Source organism: Myotis davidii, unplaced genomic scaffold (genome assembly GCF_000327345.1).
Source record: "Myotis davidii unplaced genomic scaffold, ASM32734v1 scaffold96, whole genome shotgun sequence".
NCBI classification, from domain to species: domain Eukaryota; kingdom Metazoa; phylum Chordata; class Mammalia; order Chiroptera; family Vespertilionidae; genus Myotis; species Myotis davidii.
In genome coordinates, this window is record NW_006289416.1 from 5,254,003 (window position 1) to 5,271,196 (window position 17,194).

Genomic DNA, 17,194 nt, shown 5'->3' on the forward strand with positions numbered 1-17,194 from the left:
GGATTAGGAGAGTGGGTGGGGAGGGAGGGCAGATGGTGGGGCAGGAACTGGGAGGAGGGGAGTTATGGGGGAAAAGAGGAACAAATGTAATAATCTGAACAATAAAGATTTAATTAAATAAAAAAAAAAGAAAAAGAGAATGAATTTATTCTTTAACAATGTGCATAAATAAAATGTTTATGACAACACTTTACCAAAAAGGTCAAGTTATATACTTACTATGATCAACTGTTTTTCATCAACTTTCTCTGCTTCTTTTAATTTCAAATCCTTTGGAATTGTTATCTCCAAATGGGAATTACATTTGGGCCAAGAATGATTTGGTGGTGTTTCCCTTTAAAAAAACAAAAACAAACTAGTAAATGTTATAGATCTGTATCACTTCAAATTATTGAAAGGAAAAAAATAACTTATTTTCTATGCAACACTGACAAATTTCAACTCCAAGGAGAAAAAAACTTAACATTTTAAAAATCAGGAATGGAAAACCAAGAACACTATTAAGTTTCAACAAATAAACAAAAACTACAGCACCTCCTATAGTTTCAGTAAGTTTTATAGTTTTAGCCATCTGAGTCACTACAGTTTGTCCTAAACACTGTTTTCAGTAATTTCTAAAGCAGTGGCCGCCAACCTTTTGGACCTCACGGACCACTGGCTGGTTACCACTGCTCTAAAGTAAAATAAGTCAGGTTTAATTTAATTAAAGACAAAACAAAAAGCTTCTGATCTACTTTAAAACTTTTACATGTTGCCGAAACCGGTTTGGCTCAGTGGATAGAGCGTCGGCCTGTGGACTGAAAGGTCCCAGGTTCGATTCCTCCTGCACATCTCCTACTGGGGATGTGGGTTGTGGGCACATCCCCAGTAGGAGATGTGCAGGAGGCAGCTGATCAATGTTTCTCTCTCATCGATGTTTCTAACTCTCTATCCCTCTCCCTTCCTCTCTAAAAAACCAATAAAATATATTTTAAAAAAACTTTTACATGTTGATAATATCCAGCATTTTGAGGGATTTAAGGAAAGGAGCTTTTTCAAACACTTGCTCCACTTTGGAGGGAAATCTGGCAATGCAGGTTAAGTCCTCTGGCTATGAAATTTATCCTAGATATGTCACATAGTGGGCAAAGTTATATATGCTTCTCATAGGACGTTTTTTTAATAGAGATAAACTGGAAACAACCAAAATGTCTATAAAGTGAAGTGTTAAATAAAAAACGAAATCTAATGTAGATTCTAAAAGAATGCAGTAAGATGGTAAAAGATGCCCCAAATACATTAAAAAAACAAAAGGTATAAAATAGCATATATAAGCATAGAAAAAAAAGATATAATGAATAGAAATTTGTGAATATCACTGTCTTTCTATGTGAAAAACTAAGGGTTTACAAGCATAACTTGTTAGGGAAAAATCTCCCACACTCAAAACTTACAGGTTAAAATCAAATTCTGTAAAAAACAGGACAACAGACCCAAAATGGAGTCCCTTATCCTAAGCGCCAAGTCATCAAATAGAAGCTTAAATACAGTTTTGGCTCTCCTACAAATACAATTTTAAACCAATCAATCAGTAATCACTTGATCAGCACAAGTTAGGTAATCTGCCTAATATACCCCAGCCATCCCCTATGGAAAGAAGCTCTGCAATAACCAACACTCCTTTTTTCTGCCAATATAACTTCCTTGTTCCCACTTCCTCTGCCTATAAAAGTCATTTTGTACAGCCCCTCAAAGCTCCTTTCTATCTGCTAGATTAAATGCTGCTCAATTCTAATTGATTTTGCTCAAATAAACTTAAATTTTTTAATATGCTTTAGTTTATCTTTTAGCTGTTGTCATATTTACACTTATTAACCGTATGGCTGCTGATGTATTTTTTCGGACATATGCCAAAACTGCGGCACTAATTGCGCGTGTATGGGAAAAAATGTAAAACACTTTTTATACAATAAACTCACTTGTATTGCTTTGCAACAACAAAAATTAAAAAATACCAATTGTTTACATAAATTTGTTTTAAATAAGAAGAGCGCAATAGCGCTCCTTAGCAGTCAAACAGTTAAACTAACATCTTACCTGTTATCACTGGTCTTAGATGTTTGATTATTGAGTATATTGTGCTGTTTGGGAGTTGAACCTGTAATTTAATCAAGATGGGTTATGTATTAAGCTTTATACTAGCTATCCATCTAATAGTTAAAAAATCATCACAGAAGAAAAAAAAACTCAATATATTACATGCTTTATTTTTATTAAAGACCATTTGATAAAATTAGAGCCCCCTTTCTAAAAATTACTCTTCAGAGAAAAGGCAGAAAGGCTGTGCAGAGCCGCAAAGAGATCTAATGGTAAATTAACAGTATGCCTCTAGTTTTACCAATTACTAGAACTGAACAATACAGGAAATTGCTTAATGTCTACATAATTATATAACCTCGAAATGGAAATAAATGAAAACATTTTTGTTTAAAGAAATTGTAGTCTCTGGCTCATCCAGTGTGGCTGGCTGGTTAAGTGTCAACTTATGAACCAAGAGGTCAGTTTGATTCGGTTCAATTCCCTGTTAGGGCACAAGCCTAGGTTGCTCAATCCCCAGTAGGGGGCATGCAGGAAGCGGCCAATTCATTAGGTACCATTTCTCCAGAGAGTAAGTCACAAACAAAACAAAAGATTTAAAATAAAACAATTTTGGGGAGGGAGTCAAAGAATCACACCTAAGTTCCTTAAACAAGTCAATCAACAAAAGCAATTATGGTAGTGATCACATTTTTGAAAAACATAAGTAAGCAATGGTTAAGAAGGGTTTAACAGGCCTACCTGGTAGTACATATGGTTTACTGTTATACTGACATTAAAAAAAATCTCTGAACATTGTGAAATCCAAGTAATATTTTTCAAAGTGTTACCTGGAAATTTACTGTCCCCTGCATCAATTTTTGCTTGACTGAGCACAGTTGAAGCAGTAGTGTTATTTTCTACTAGATTATTTTCCAGTTTAGATTCCAAATGCAGGCTGAAATTCTGAACACATAATTCAAAATGTTAATATGTGCTTTTATATCAATCTTTTAGTCTTATACAAAAACTCTTTTAGTGAATCTTAGCATACTAAGAAAACTTAAGATAATTCTTTTTATTTGAAGTAATTCATCTAGACATGCCTTAAAGGTCTCTTCATGACCTCCCCACAAGCTATCCTGCCAGCATCAGCTCCTATTATTCGCCTTCATGCTACACTGGAAAACGTACTTCTCCCACAGTATATTCCATATTTGCCTGGCTCAATATTTTTTCTGAGTTTTACCTACCTAAACCTTGCCCAATACAGTAGCCACTGCCACATTTGACTATTAAGCTCTTAAAATGCAGTTAGTAGACTGACTCAAGATGTAATAAAGGTAAATCACACACTGGATTTTTTACAGTTACTACCAAAAAGGCAAAATATCACAATTTTTAAAACTGATTCCATGTCAAACTGATAGTATATTTATACTAGTGACCCGGTGCACAGATTCGTGCACATTGAAAGGAAATTAATTAGAAGGTGGCCAGCAGGGCAGGACTGGGTGAGATGGGCCAGACACACCCTGGAGCCAACCTCCCGCAGTCCCTCCCCAGCATCTGTGGAGTTGGGGCCCCTCCGGCAGGTGGGGTCCCTCAGTCTGGCCTGCGGGGATCGGGCCAAAACCAGCTCTCCGACATACCCCGAGGGGTCCTGGAGTGCGAGAGGGCACAATGCAAAGTATGCAGTATACCAGATTTGGGGCCAACAGAGCCCCAGCAACAACATAACTCATGGCCGAAGGTGGAATCTTGCACCACCTCCTCCAATCCCCTACCCCCCGTGAGGCTCCCTCCTCTCTGGTTTCAGGGTGCGTCACCCAAGAACCACTGCTGCCAAGTCATTGCAGCTCGGCAGTTCCCGCATTGAGCGTCTGCCCCCTGGTGGTCAGTGCACATCGCAGCAAGCAATCAAACTCCCAATCTCCCGGTCAAACTCCCGAGGGGACACTTTGCATATTAGCCTTTTATATATATAGACTAGAGGCCCAGTGCATGAAAATTCATGCACTGGAGGAGGGGATCCCTCAGCCCAGCCTTCCCCCTCTCACAGTACGGGAGCACTCAGGGGAAAACAACGCCCCATCACACCTCTGCTACTGCTACTGCCACTGCCAGCAGCACAAGCCTCAGCTGGCCCTGGTTACCTGCACCTCGGACCAGCCCTGGGAAGCTGGGCAGCCACCATCCGAGGCTTGCCTGTGCCTCGGGCTGGCCCTGGGCAGCTGGGGGGCTGAGGGGACTGGGGGACTCTGGAGGCAGGCACATATACCTGCTGCCCCAGCGGAGCTGAGGGGACTGAGTGCCGCCATCTTGTGGCTGTGGGCGCAGCCACCTTTGAGGGTGGGGCAGTCAATTAGCATATTCCCTCCTTATTGGCTGTGGGTGCTGCCATCTTTGCAACCACATGAGGGTCAATTAGCATATTCCCTCTTTATTAGATAGGATGACTGAATAAATAAAATATAATAATTTTACCAGTTTCTCTTCTTTTTTAAAGCTATCAGAAAAATTTAAAAGATATATGTGGTTATTATATTTCTACTGGATAGTGCTAATCTAGAATACCTTTCTTCCTGTATACACCCAACTCATTACTTAAATATTAACCTCTTCCACAAAGCCTTTTTCAAGCTTTCCCATTCCCTTCCCCCAAATTTGGAATAATTTTCCATCTACTTTCTATCTACCTGTTCATGCCCGTATCACTTCCTATTTTGAATGTTTTTGGTTCATCTCTTATAATTCTTAAGAGCAAAGATCATCATTATATTTATCTCTGTATCCCTAAGAGCCCCTGAGTCAGAACCTTGTCAAAGCAGATACTCAATACCTTCCAAAAGAAAAAACTCCAATCTCTATCAACATTGGCTATCTCAGAGAAATGGATATAAAAAGGAAAACAGTTAACTTTCTGAGCATGTGTATATCTATCTGTACTGAGATTGTTACAATGAATGTGCAACATTTTTTAACATGTTTTTGAAAAAGATGAACTTTTTTTATTGAAAAGTCAGAAAAATTAAAAACAAGAACAATATTACCAATTAATCTTCATTAAAAGGAAGTTAAAGTTAATGGTTTTAAAAAAATTATAAAATAACTGAACTTTACAATCCATATAGCACAAATAATTTAAATTCAGCCCAAAGAATTCACTGAAGGCCCATTAGATGAGATGCTTAAACTTATCAAATCATCATTTCAGTACAGCTGAGACTAACACTGCATAAAAGAGCAAATTACGGGCACCCATAGAAAAAGTTTTCAAATGATGTAAGATTTGTTTCACATTTTCATATACATGCAAACTGTTATCATTTACGTAAACATTTAAAACACAAATAGTGCTGAGTATTCTTTATGGATATATATAAACATACACAGTAAAATCATAAAAAGAAAAATCTACGCCAACTCTAAGAAGACAGGTGAAATGGAAAGAAGAGGAGGTATTTAACTCTATCTGTAATGCATTTTTCTTATTTTAAAAGACACAAATTCAATAAAATGTTAATTTTTGTCAAATTTAGGTGGTAGAAACTAATGTAATGTTAGTCTCTGTAATACTGAAATGTTTGAAATATTCAAGAATTTTCAAATATAAATAAAATTTTTAAGCACGTTTCATAGGACTGTTTCTCATAATGTTTCTCAAGACAGAGGAACTATATAAATCCAAAGCACATTTTAATAAAAGCAATAACACTGTGGTCTAAGTGAGTATCTCTATTCTAGTACAGTTTAGTCCAAAAAAATGAATATTTCTTATTCATCAATATATTCTCTTTAAACTGTCTCCTTTCAAGTTTTGACAGGTATTTCTGCATCAAGGAGTAGAAGACACTCTCCAGCAACCCTGGAGTACAAGCTATGTTTGCTGACAAAACACCCTGAATAGAAAGCCAACCCATCTCTACAAGCAGCCACACTTACTTCTAATACTACCAACTCACTATTTACTTCTAATTACTATCATTATTTGAATAATTACCTTCTAAATGATGCTCTCATTTCCATTTGTACAGAAAATAAAATCTAAGAGTATCATATAGTGTCTGTTCTCTTTAAGTTCACTTTGATTTTTACTCCATGAGAATAAACAATGATCTATATTTTCATGGATTCTGGTATAAAGCCCAGGCTCCTCACTCACACAAATTTGCTCCTAGACCAAAATGCCTACAAAGAAAGCTTTAAATCACTCCCATAACTTTAGGATGACTTGACTTTTTTCTCCATTCATAATTTTTTCCCTCAAATCATCTTTTAATGCTCAGAGTATGTTGCTATAGAAAGAATGCTGGGTCCTGGTCAGGCGGCTCAGCTGGCTGTCGTCCCATGCACCAAAAGGTTGCAGGTTCAATTCCTGGTCAGGGCACATACTTAGTTTGCAGGTTCCATCCCGTCTAGGCAAATATGGGAAGCAACCAATAGATGTTTCTCTCCCATATTAATATTTCTCTTTCTCTCTCACTCTCTTCCTCTCTCTAAAATCAAGAAACCTATCCTCAGGTGAGGATTAAAAAAACAAAAATGCTGGGCTTGAGATTCAAGACATCTGGATTACAATCCTATTTTTGCCACCAAACATGTGACCTAAATCACATTCTGCTATTGCTCAGTTTTCTCATTATAAATTTAAATAATTGAAACAAATTAGCAGAGTTTTAAAATCTGTAGTATAGAGCTCCATGGTTCGATATATATGAAATTTCTGCTCATTGATTTTACATATGGTATTTTACCTATGATTTAATTTGGAAAGAAATGGGCTTAGCTGCTTTTATAGTTTCAAAACTACCATCTTAGATAATTCATTGAAAGTTTCTTTTTATTACATTGTTTTTCATTTACTTTTCCATTTTAAAAGTTCTTAGCCACGCCCTAGCTGGTGTGGCTCAATTGGTTGGAGTGTTGTGTCCTATTCAACAGGAGGTCGCAGGTTTGATTCCTGGTCAGGGCATATACCCAGGTTGTCAGTTTCATCCTCGGTTGGGCACATGCAGGAGGCAACCAATAAATGTTTTATTCTCACATTGATGTTTCTCTCTCTCTCTCTCCTTTTCCCTTCCTCTCTCTCTAAAATCAATTTTTTTAAAAGCATGTCCTTAAGTGAGGATTAAAATAAAAATTCTCAGCCACTATAATTTAAGACTAAAGACTGAAATATTTACATCTTTCAAACATGTTATTTGCCAATTGTTCAAAACGGCAAACCAAAGGAAACCCTACTGGCATAAATTTTTAATTTTTAAATTTTATTAAGTGGAGAAAATAGGCTGATTTGTGTCAGATGAAATTAATTTTAACAGCTTGGTCAGAATTTAGCCCAACTTTAAATTCTATAGTTTAGTCACTATGAAATATAGTTTCTGTGGTTATAATTAACAGGAAAAATGAAACATATCATTATGTTAAATGAAAAGGAAAAGCTAAAATTCAACTGGTTTATGGTTCAGATTAAAAAAAAAAAAGAGCCCTAGCCAGTTTGTTTCAATGGATAGAGTGTTGGCCTGAGGAGTGACGGGTCCCAAGTTTGATTCCAGACAAGGGCACATTCCGAGTTCGGGCTCGATTCCCAGTAGGGGGCATGCAGGCGGCAGCCAATCAATGATTCTCTCTCATCATTGATGTTTCTATCTCTCTCTCTTTCTCCCTTCCTCTCTGAAATCAACAAAAACATATTTAAAAAATAAAGAGTAAAAATGAGGAAATAATGAAACATGCATGTAAATGTGAGACTCACCACAAGACTGGATTAATAAAACAAATGACTCTTCAGTCTTTTATGATTCCTAAGATAAAATATATTATAAACACTTATTTCTTATTAAAAAGTACTCAGACAATTCTATTGTACATAATAAAAATAGATTACCTTATCTGGTGTTGATTCAAAAGAATCTTTCATCTGGTTATCCAATGGTGAGTCAGGAAGTGGTTTTATCTGATTATCCAAATGACAATTTTCAGGAGCTTTTTTTGTGGCTTTATTCATTTCAACTATAATATCACTACTTTTAACTTCAGAATTAATTTCTTCCTGCTGGCAAGCTATATTTTTATCATGTGGTTTTGTCCCTAAAAATGTACTTTGAGTCACTGGATGAGGCATTTCTAATGCTGGTAGTGAAAAACTAGTTCGTACTAAGCCCAATTTAGGGGAAACTTGAGAGTCCAACTTATTTTGCTGCACAGAGTTAAATTTTGAGAGTTTAATTTTAGTCCAGTTGGAGTTCTTTTTAGTTGAGCTGTTTATTCCATTTAGTACACATTTCACAGGCTTTGTTTTTCTACTGGGGAAGAAACGATTACACTGAACATCCTGATTTGTTTCCTTCTGATGAAGTATTTGTCTTTCACTATCAGCCTTTTCCAATTTTATTTCTGCAGGCTTCTCCTTTACACTTTCCGTTTGTAAAGATTCCTTTTTTACCTCTACGGTATCTGACTCGATTTCACCAGCAATTTCTTCACAGAGCTGGAGAATGCTACCTCGTTTATTCTTTCCTGTTTGCTCATTATCTATACTTTGTTCAGGCACTGATGGCTGTGAACTTTTGGAGAGTTTTGCACTAGTATTTACTTGTGAATGAACCAACTTCTTCATCTCATTTTTTTTAGAGACAACTGTAGTAGCCATACTTGATCTTTTTATCTCAGAAGTTACAGGCACAGATTTTGTTTCCTCTTTTCTAATATTCTTCTGAAGACAGTTTTCAGATGCTTTTATGCACTGAGAACTATAAGTTGACTGATGCTCTATTTTGCGTTTTTTTCCTTTTGGGGAATTCACTACTTCATTAATAACTGGATTTTCATCCTCTTTAGAGTCAGATTTTATTTCCAGTACTTTTCTTTTCACATGTTTTTGACTTGTTTTAACTTTATTAGGCTTATTCTGAGTATTGCTAGAGTACTCTCTTCTTGCTGGTGGCAAACTCTGTTTAACTGCCTGAACGTGACCCTGGATTTCTCTACTCCGCAGAGACCTTGTTGAAACCTCCGTGAGCTGCTGTAGTCTTTGTGATCTCCGGTTAGGCTGGTCATTTGATTTAGGGGTTTCATGCACTGATTTTTTCTGAGATTTCTTTTTTGTAGATTCTTGTTGAGTATGTCCCTTCAGAGTCACCATATTTTTATTAATGGACTTACTAGCTTTTTCATCATTGGATGCTGCCTTTGCTGACCTTGTACTCATACATGTCCCTAATTCAGGCTGATTTATTTTACTTTCACTAGAAGATTTAACCATTGATTTTATAGCTTGCTTTGGACCTGATCTCTTTGCTAGATTCTTTTCAGAACCTTGAATTTGTGCTTCTAAATTCTTATCATCACATTTTTTAATAACATTGGAGGAATTTTCTTTTGATTTCTCCTGAATGGACATTGTTCCTGAATCAGGTCCTCCTTTACTGAGTGGCTTCTGAGAGAATTTCTGTATCCTGGTAGGTGCGAATGCTGACTGTCCAGTATTATTACTGAGGAGCAGACCTTAAAAAATGACTTTGATGCCGATACGCATTTTCAACAAAAATACTAGTTTGCTTCAAATAAGGTTTCTGTCATCCCTAGAACATGATAAAAGCTGGCATAAAAGGCTAAAAGACATCTGCTTTACTTTGAGCAAGGCAATAGAAATTTGAAGACAATTTAATTCTAATTTGATATTTTTAGAACTTTTTGTGAAATATACTTAATTCAGGTTCAATCTGTTTTGTTAATTTTTCATTTAATATTGGATTTCAGGTCGGCCCTATTACTGGAGGAGTTATTTATCACTGGCCTCTCTGTTTTGACAAAGTTTTTGAAAACTTTTTTCTTCTGGAGTCTAGCGATATTGCACTTTGATTCATTTGAAACATGTCTTCCCTTATTTGCTGAGTCTGTTGGTTTCAAGTTCTTATATAACCTCTTTCGTTTAATAAAATATTTTATTAACATAGATTTCCTTTTGTGCTGCCATTTCTGAAAAATTAAAAAATAATAAATTTTATACAATCCAAGAAATATGGCAATGCTAATACTATACAGAAATAATCTTTATTTACATAAAATCTAACTTCTCCTTTTGAATTATTTAGTCTGTATAATTAAGGCTAAGAGAATAAAGTATCCCAAGTACATTCTTATGAATAACCAATAATGTGCCCTAAATAATATGCATAGATGATGAAAATTAATTTACTTGGGGTTACTTACACTTCTGTTCCGACAAGACAAAATTGATCTTTCAGCCACCATAACTCATGAAAATTTGACAAAATCATTCCTTATATATCAACACATTACATAGCACCTACAAGAAAAAGTATTTTTAAATGTTTAAAAGGTACAGAGAAAAAAAAATGTAATCATTCATTTACCTCCCATCAAGTATCACAATCCATAATTTTACCCTGTCCTAACATTAGTCTTCAGAGCTTACTTTATACACAGCATAATTTCAGTATTTCTAACATCAAGTAAACAATGTTACATGCATCTAACAGAATAGCATGTATCAATTCTATATTGCAGGACAAAAGTCTTAATACAAAAAAGAAATAGATAAATGTGCATATGTGTTACACTGGTAACGTGGGCCCAGCCAGCATGGCTCAGTGGTTGAACATCAACCTATGAACCAGGAAATCACAGTTTGGTTCCCTGTAGGAGCATATGCCCAGGTTGCAGGCTCGATCCCCAGTGTGGGGCCTGTAGCAGGATCAGTGGTTCTCTCTCATCATTGATGTTTCTGTCTCTCTTTCTGTCCCTTCCTTTTTAAAATCAATAAAAGTGTATTTTTTAAAAAACTGGTAAAATAAAATACTATTGTGAGGAAAAGCAGTGCTGCATAAGTTATACATAGAAAAACAATGACAGTTAACAAGGCATATTTAGTCCTGGCCAGTGTGGCTGAGTTGGTTGGAGCTTCATCCCTGGCACCAAAGGGTCTCAGGTTCAATTCCTGATCAGGGCACATACCCAGATTGTGGATTCAATCCCCAGTGGGGAAATGTACAGGAGGTAACCAATCAGTGTTTCTCTCTCACATTGATGTTTCTCTTTCACTCCCTCCCTCCCTTCCTCTCTCTCTAAAATCAATTCACAAATGCCCTGACCAGTTTGGCTCAGTGGATAGAGCGTCCACCTGCAGACTGAGGGGTCCCAGGTTCGATTCTGGTCAAGGCCATGTACCTTGGTTGCGGGCACATCCCCTGTAGGAGGTGTGCAGGAGGCAGCTGATCGATGTTTCTCTCCCATCGATGTTTCTAACTCTCTATCCCTCTCTCTTCCTCTCTGTAAGGAATCAATAAAATATATTAAAAAAATAAAAATAAAATAAAATCAATTCACAAAACTAAAATAGGTTACTTCTGAGATTTCTCCATATTTTAAGAAAAAGGCAAATTTAAATACACATTAACCTTTATTCTCATGTAAAACCTACTAAAAATACACTAGAATAAAACAAGACAAACTCATAAATCCGAAGGAAAAGAGAAAATGATAAGCAGCAGAACTACAGAAACCACAGAATCCCTCAGGATTCAGGACCTGGCAATACCAGGCTCCATAGGAGATGGGGATAAAAATGGGACTAAAAAAAAAGTTAAAATGCCCTAACCGGTTCGGCTCAGTGGATAGAGTGTTGGCCTGCGAACTGAAGGGTCCCAGGTTTGATTCTGGTCAAGGGCATGTACCTTAGTTACGGGCACATCCCCAGTATGGGGTGTGCAGGAGGCAGCTGATCTATGTTTCTCTCTCAACATTGTTTCTAACTCTCTATCCATCACCCTTCCTCTCTGTAAAAAAATCAATAAAATATTTTTTTTAAAAAAAAGTTAAAATATTGCAAGACTGCCTTTCCAGTTACAGGCACCCAGAAGACTGCCCTACATCATTCCCTGAAGACAGGAGGTATAAATCTCTGGTCAGAGTAAAACAAAAGGCTTTTCATCTGGGGGCTCAATAGTCACAGATAAAGCAGTAAGTAACAAAGTGACAACAAAGAAAATAAGTAGTTCATATACTGATTTGTAAAACCCACTCCCTTCAACCTCTTTGCCTACTCAGAGACTCCTAGAGGACAGCAGCCAAGCCTATGCCTTCTACAAAAAAAACAAAAAACTGAAAGATTATTTTCTAATGAATTTGACAAGTCTAGAGAAAAGACCTAAAAAAGTACCAATAAGGCCCACAGTCAGTAAGCATAGACACATACACATACACATACACACACACACACACCAGTCAAGATGGTGGCATAGGTAAGCACAGTACTCAAATCCTCCCACAACCACATCAAGATTACCACACAAGAACCATCATTCAGAGCTGCCTGAAGTCTAGCTGAACAGAAGGCCTACAACTAAGGATATAAGGAAAAAGTCATGTTAACCCTGTCCAATAGTCTAGTACTTGGGGTTTTAGAAAACAGAGAAAAAGAATTAACAGCAATTAAGAATGCAAAAAATTTTCCTAAAAGTTCAGAAGTAAATATATATAGTAGAGGCCCAATGCACGAAATTCATACAAGAGTAGGCCTTCCTTCCCCCAGCTGTCAGCACTGGCTTCCCTCTAGCACCTGGGACCCGGGCTTCCCTCACACCCCCAGCTTCGTCCAAAGGATGCCTGGAGGGACATCGTCTAATTAGCATATTATGCTTTTATTATTATAGATACTAGTGACCCGGTGCACGAAATTCGTGCACGGGGGTGGGTGTGTTCCTCAGCCTGGCCTGCACCCTCTCCAATTTGGGACCCCTCAAAGGATGTCCTACTGCTTGTTTACAGGGATCGGGCCTAAACCAGCAGTCGGACATCCCTCTCGCAATCCGGGACTGCTGACCCAGCTGTCCCCCCTGCTGGTCTGCTTACCCCCAATGGCCGCATCCTCACCAGCCTAATCACCCACAACTGCCCTCCCCTCTTGGCTTCTAACCACCTCTACCTCAGCCCCACCACCATGGCTTTGTCCAGAAGAACATCTGGAAAGTCTCCTGGAAGGTCTCCCAGTCTAATTAGCATATTACTCTTTTATTAGTATAGATGCCCTTATTGACTTTCACATGAATAAATTAGATAATTAAATAGAACTTTATATAGCACTCTTTTTTGTGCTCCCTTCGATAGCTCAGCTGGTAGAGCGGAGGACTATATAGCACTCTTTTTTAAATATATATTTTTATTGATTTCAGAGAGGGAGAAGGAGAAACATCAACAATGAGAGAGAATCATTGATCGGCTGCCTCCTGCACACCCCACACAGGGGATTGAGCCAGCTATCCGGTCATGTGCCCTTTACCAGAATTGAACCCAAGGCCCTTCAGTCCGCAGACGCTCTATCCACTGAGCCAGACCGGCTAGTGCTATATACTAGTATAGCCACTCTTGATTCTCTACTCATGCCAATGAGTTGGCAATTGAAGTACTAAGGATATTTTCAAATATTTCTTTCTTAGTACCATCAACTTTTGGAGTATATAAACCAAAAAAGCAAGAATCGTGATATATAGGGTGACACAAGAAGTTGCCCACTAAATTCAGCAAATAGTTTTTAACAGTGTTACAGAGATGATACAATCAAACAAGGAGAAGTAATAAAAATTTAAAAGGCAGAAAATAATTATTTGCAGAAAAAAAATTTAAAACAATAGAAAAACTATTAGGTATGTGAATTCAATATGGTGAATAAGTAAAAAGTAAACATCAAAATCAAAAGCTTTAAATAAATAATAATCAGCTGAGATATATAGAAAATAAAATATCACATACCAGTTTCGAAAATACATACATAAATCAAAAACAGTAATGGTGTGTCCTTGACCAAAATTGAATCCGGGACCCTTCAAGTCCGCAGGCTGACGCTCTATTTCACTGAGCCCAACCGGGTTGCGGGCTCGATCCCCAATAGGGGGCATGCAGGAGGCAGCCAATCAATGATTCTCTCTCATCATTAATGTTTCTCTCTCTCCCTCTCCCTTCCTCTCTGAAATAAATAAAAATATGTATTTTTTAAAAAGTAATAGGGTGTAGACTTGTGCTTGCTGATATTGAAATACATTTAACAATTTAGCTCCAACATATCAATAAGAGATTAATGGAAAAGAGACTCCAAAAACAGGCCCAAAATGCATAAGGAAATTTAGTACATATAAAGTTGGTATTAATTTCATATTAATGAAGAAACGATTATTCAACAATTGGTGTTAAGACAACCAGGTAACCATCTGGGTAATTTTGTTTTAAGAGTGAGGTAATAGCCCTGGCTGGTGTGGCTCAGATGGTTGGGAGTGTCATCCAGTGCACCAGAGGTCCTGGGTTCAATCCCAGAAGTCAACTGATCTATGCATCTCTCTCATATCAATGCTTCTCTCTCTCTTTCAGTCTCCCTCCCTCCCTAAAATCAATTTTTTTTAAACAGTGAGATGATGTCCAGAAAAAATGTAATCATTAAAAATTAAACCAGCCCTGCCCTAATCGGTTTGGCTCAGTGGATAGAGCATCGGCCTGCGGACTGAAAGGTCCCAGGTTCGATTCCGGTCAAGGGCATGTACCTTGGTTGCGGGCACATCCCCAGTAGGGGGTGTGCAGGAGGCAGCTGATCGATGTTTCTCTGTCATTGATGTTTCTAACACTCTATCCCTCTCCCTTCCCCTCCATAAAAAATCAACAAAATATATTTTTAAAAAATTAAACCATAAAAACAGTGTGCAAGATAATATTTATTTTCAGAGAGGGAAAGGCTTTCAAGTCTTGTCACAAAATTCAAAAGCCAAGTTAGAGAGTCAAAACGGGGAAAATATTGGCCAAAAACAGCAAAAATTAATACATACTATATTCACAGGAAAAAAAAAGACGAGAGATGGCTAATGTGGTAACATAATAATATAAACGTAAAAGAACTATGGGACCAAGTGTCAGCAGAAAAAAGCTTACTTTTCACTATATATCCACTTAATGTTTTTTGTTTTTGTTTTTGTTTTTGTATAAAAATATATTTTATTGATTTTTTACAGAGAGGAAGGGAGAGGGATAGAGAGTTAGAAACATCGATGAGAGAGAAACATCGATCAGCTGCCTCCTGCACACCTCCCACTGGGGATGTGCCCGCAACCCAGGTACATGCCCTTGACCGGAATCAAACCCGGGACCCTTCAGTCCGCAGGCCGACGCTCTATCCACTGAGCCAAACCGGTTTCGGCTCCACTTAATGTTTTGTTATGTAAACATATAACCTTGTCAAAAAATTAAAATGTAAGTAAAATTTCTCTCTGAAAATACAAAGTATATTTGATACACTAATAATCATCTTGGAAAGCACCAAGTTATAAAAGTATAAATCACTTACCTTACTGAAATGGAAATCACACGTCACTTTTTTCTTTAAGTTGACTGATGATGCGTCTAATGAAAGATGCTTCTAATAACTTCCCGTTTGTTTGGAAATTAATCTTTAAAAAAAAAAAGTCTATAGCTAAGATAAAACAATCTATTAGAAAACATGAGAATACAAAAACAATATTTCCTATTAAGTGATACATTAGAACAATTTAGACTAAGCAATACTAGGTAAACAATGGCCTAATGACAATTTTCATGATTATATGCAAAACATCACACAGCTGCAATACGGGCACCATCTCATTTTACACTGTTTAATAGACATGGGTTTTCTTCAAAATTAATCACCTCCCTGAAAGGACCTTTTTTTCCTTCCCAACTGATGCTAAGCTTGGCCACATGCCTTACTTTGGCCCCATGGTGGGCAAAGTATATTTCCCTGCCTCCATGCCTTGGTCATCTTATCTGCTTTGGCCAATAGAATGTTAGCAGAAATTATGCAAACAAAGGTTTGAAATATCTTTGTGCAACTGAGCTTGCCTTCTTCTACCTCTGCCATCCCTATGACAGGAGTTTCACCAGGTAGACACTGCCCTTTCAACCTAGGCCCCAGAATAAACACAAAAGAATAGAACTGAGCCAAATCCCAAATAAGGTGACAAGCCCAACCTACAATGAGAAGCAAAGCCCACCCAAATTACTATCTTAATTTTCTTTATTACTTCAGCATTAAAAATCCTAATTTTTAAATTGATAAATTACATGACTGTACTTCTTTTCCTCTCAATTTCTAAATATTTAGAAATATTTTATTTAGAAACACTTGGCAGTTGGCACCTACCTTAGAAAAGAGGTAAATTAATACACAAATCTACAGTAATTGTCAATCACCTGTTCAGGTATGCTAAGGACAATTTTACTTTAATTTGCAGAACGTGCTAAATCATCACTAATCCAGCATTATACAACTTAATATCCGCCTTAGTATTAAATAAAACCTTGCAATCAAAAACAAAAATGCATTCTCTAACCTGTTAACAAACTAAAATGCCCCCCCAACCCATAGCGAGCTTATTACTGTAATCATAATGAAATCATACTGGGGCCCAAAAAACCCCACAATATTCAAACTTTACATAAAATAATCACTTAGGAAAACCCATAACATTTTCATTTTACAATAGAAAGATATTTAAAAGACACATGTTAGAAAGAATTTAAGAGTATACCCAATTTCCCATAGTGCTTTATAATAAAATGTACTCAAATTTTAATCATGCCCAGCTGGTGTGGCTCAGTGGTTGAGCATGGACCTATCAACCAAGAGGTTACAGTTTGATTCCCAGTCAGGACACATGCCTGAGGTTGCAAGCTCCATTCCCAGTGCGGGGCATACAGGAGGGAGCTGATCAATGATTCTCTCTCATTTATGATTCTCTCTTTCTCACTTCCTCTCTGAAATGAATAAAAATATATATTTTAAAAAATTCACCTCTTTATACAAAACGCTTTTTTCCTGTAATAAATTACCAAGCTGAAAAGGGCCATCCAGGAAAGGAGTTAATGGCATTTATTTAGTAGGGTCCTTTTTCAATTCTTCTGGAAGCATAGTTTATGTATTTAAACGAGAGGCCTGGTGCAAGAAATTCATGTGGGGGGGGGGGATGTCCCTCAGCCCAGCCTGCACCCTCACCGATCCGGGACCCCTCAGGGGATAACTGGCAGTCGGCCATCCCTCTTGCAATCTGGGACCCCTGGCTCCTAACCACTCACCTGCCTGCCTGCCTGCTGCCCC

The 17,194-nt window shown here is 37.3% G+C and overlaps 1 protein-coding gene across 3 annotated transcripts in view; it reads right to left on the bottom strand.

Annotated features, from left to right (window-relative positions):
- ESCO1 (establishment of sister chromatid cohesion N-acetyltransferase 1) overlaps positions 1 to 17,194 on the bottom strand; it is a 41,840-nt gene that overhangs the window by 22,304 nt on the left and 2,342 nt on the right. For 2 of the 3 annotated variants that reach the window (XR_435580.2, XM_006761882.2), the window contains exons 2-7: positions 15,407 to 15,509; positions 10,273 to 10,369; positions 7,946 to 10,038; positions 2,907 to 3,021; positions 2,077 to 2,137; positions 220 to 334 (exon numbers count right to left, since the gene is read on the bottom strand). Coding sequence is in view for 2 of the 3 variants with exons in the window: in XM_006761882.2 (XP_006761945.1) it covers positions 220 to 334; positions 2,077 to 2,137; positions 2,907 to 3,021; positions 7,946 to 9,460 (1,806 nt within the window). In the remaining variant the exon portion in view is untranslated. The remainder of the gene's footprint in view (positions 1 to 219; positions 335 to 2,076; positions 2,138 to 2,906; positions 3,022 to 7,945; positions 10,039 to 10,272; positions 10,370 to 15,406; positions 15,510 to 17,194) is intronic. The other variant, XM_015562718.1, reaches the window with a different exon arrangement.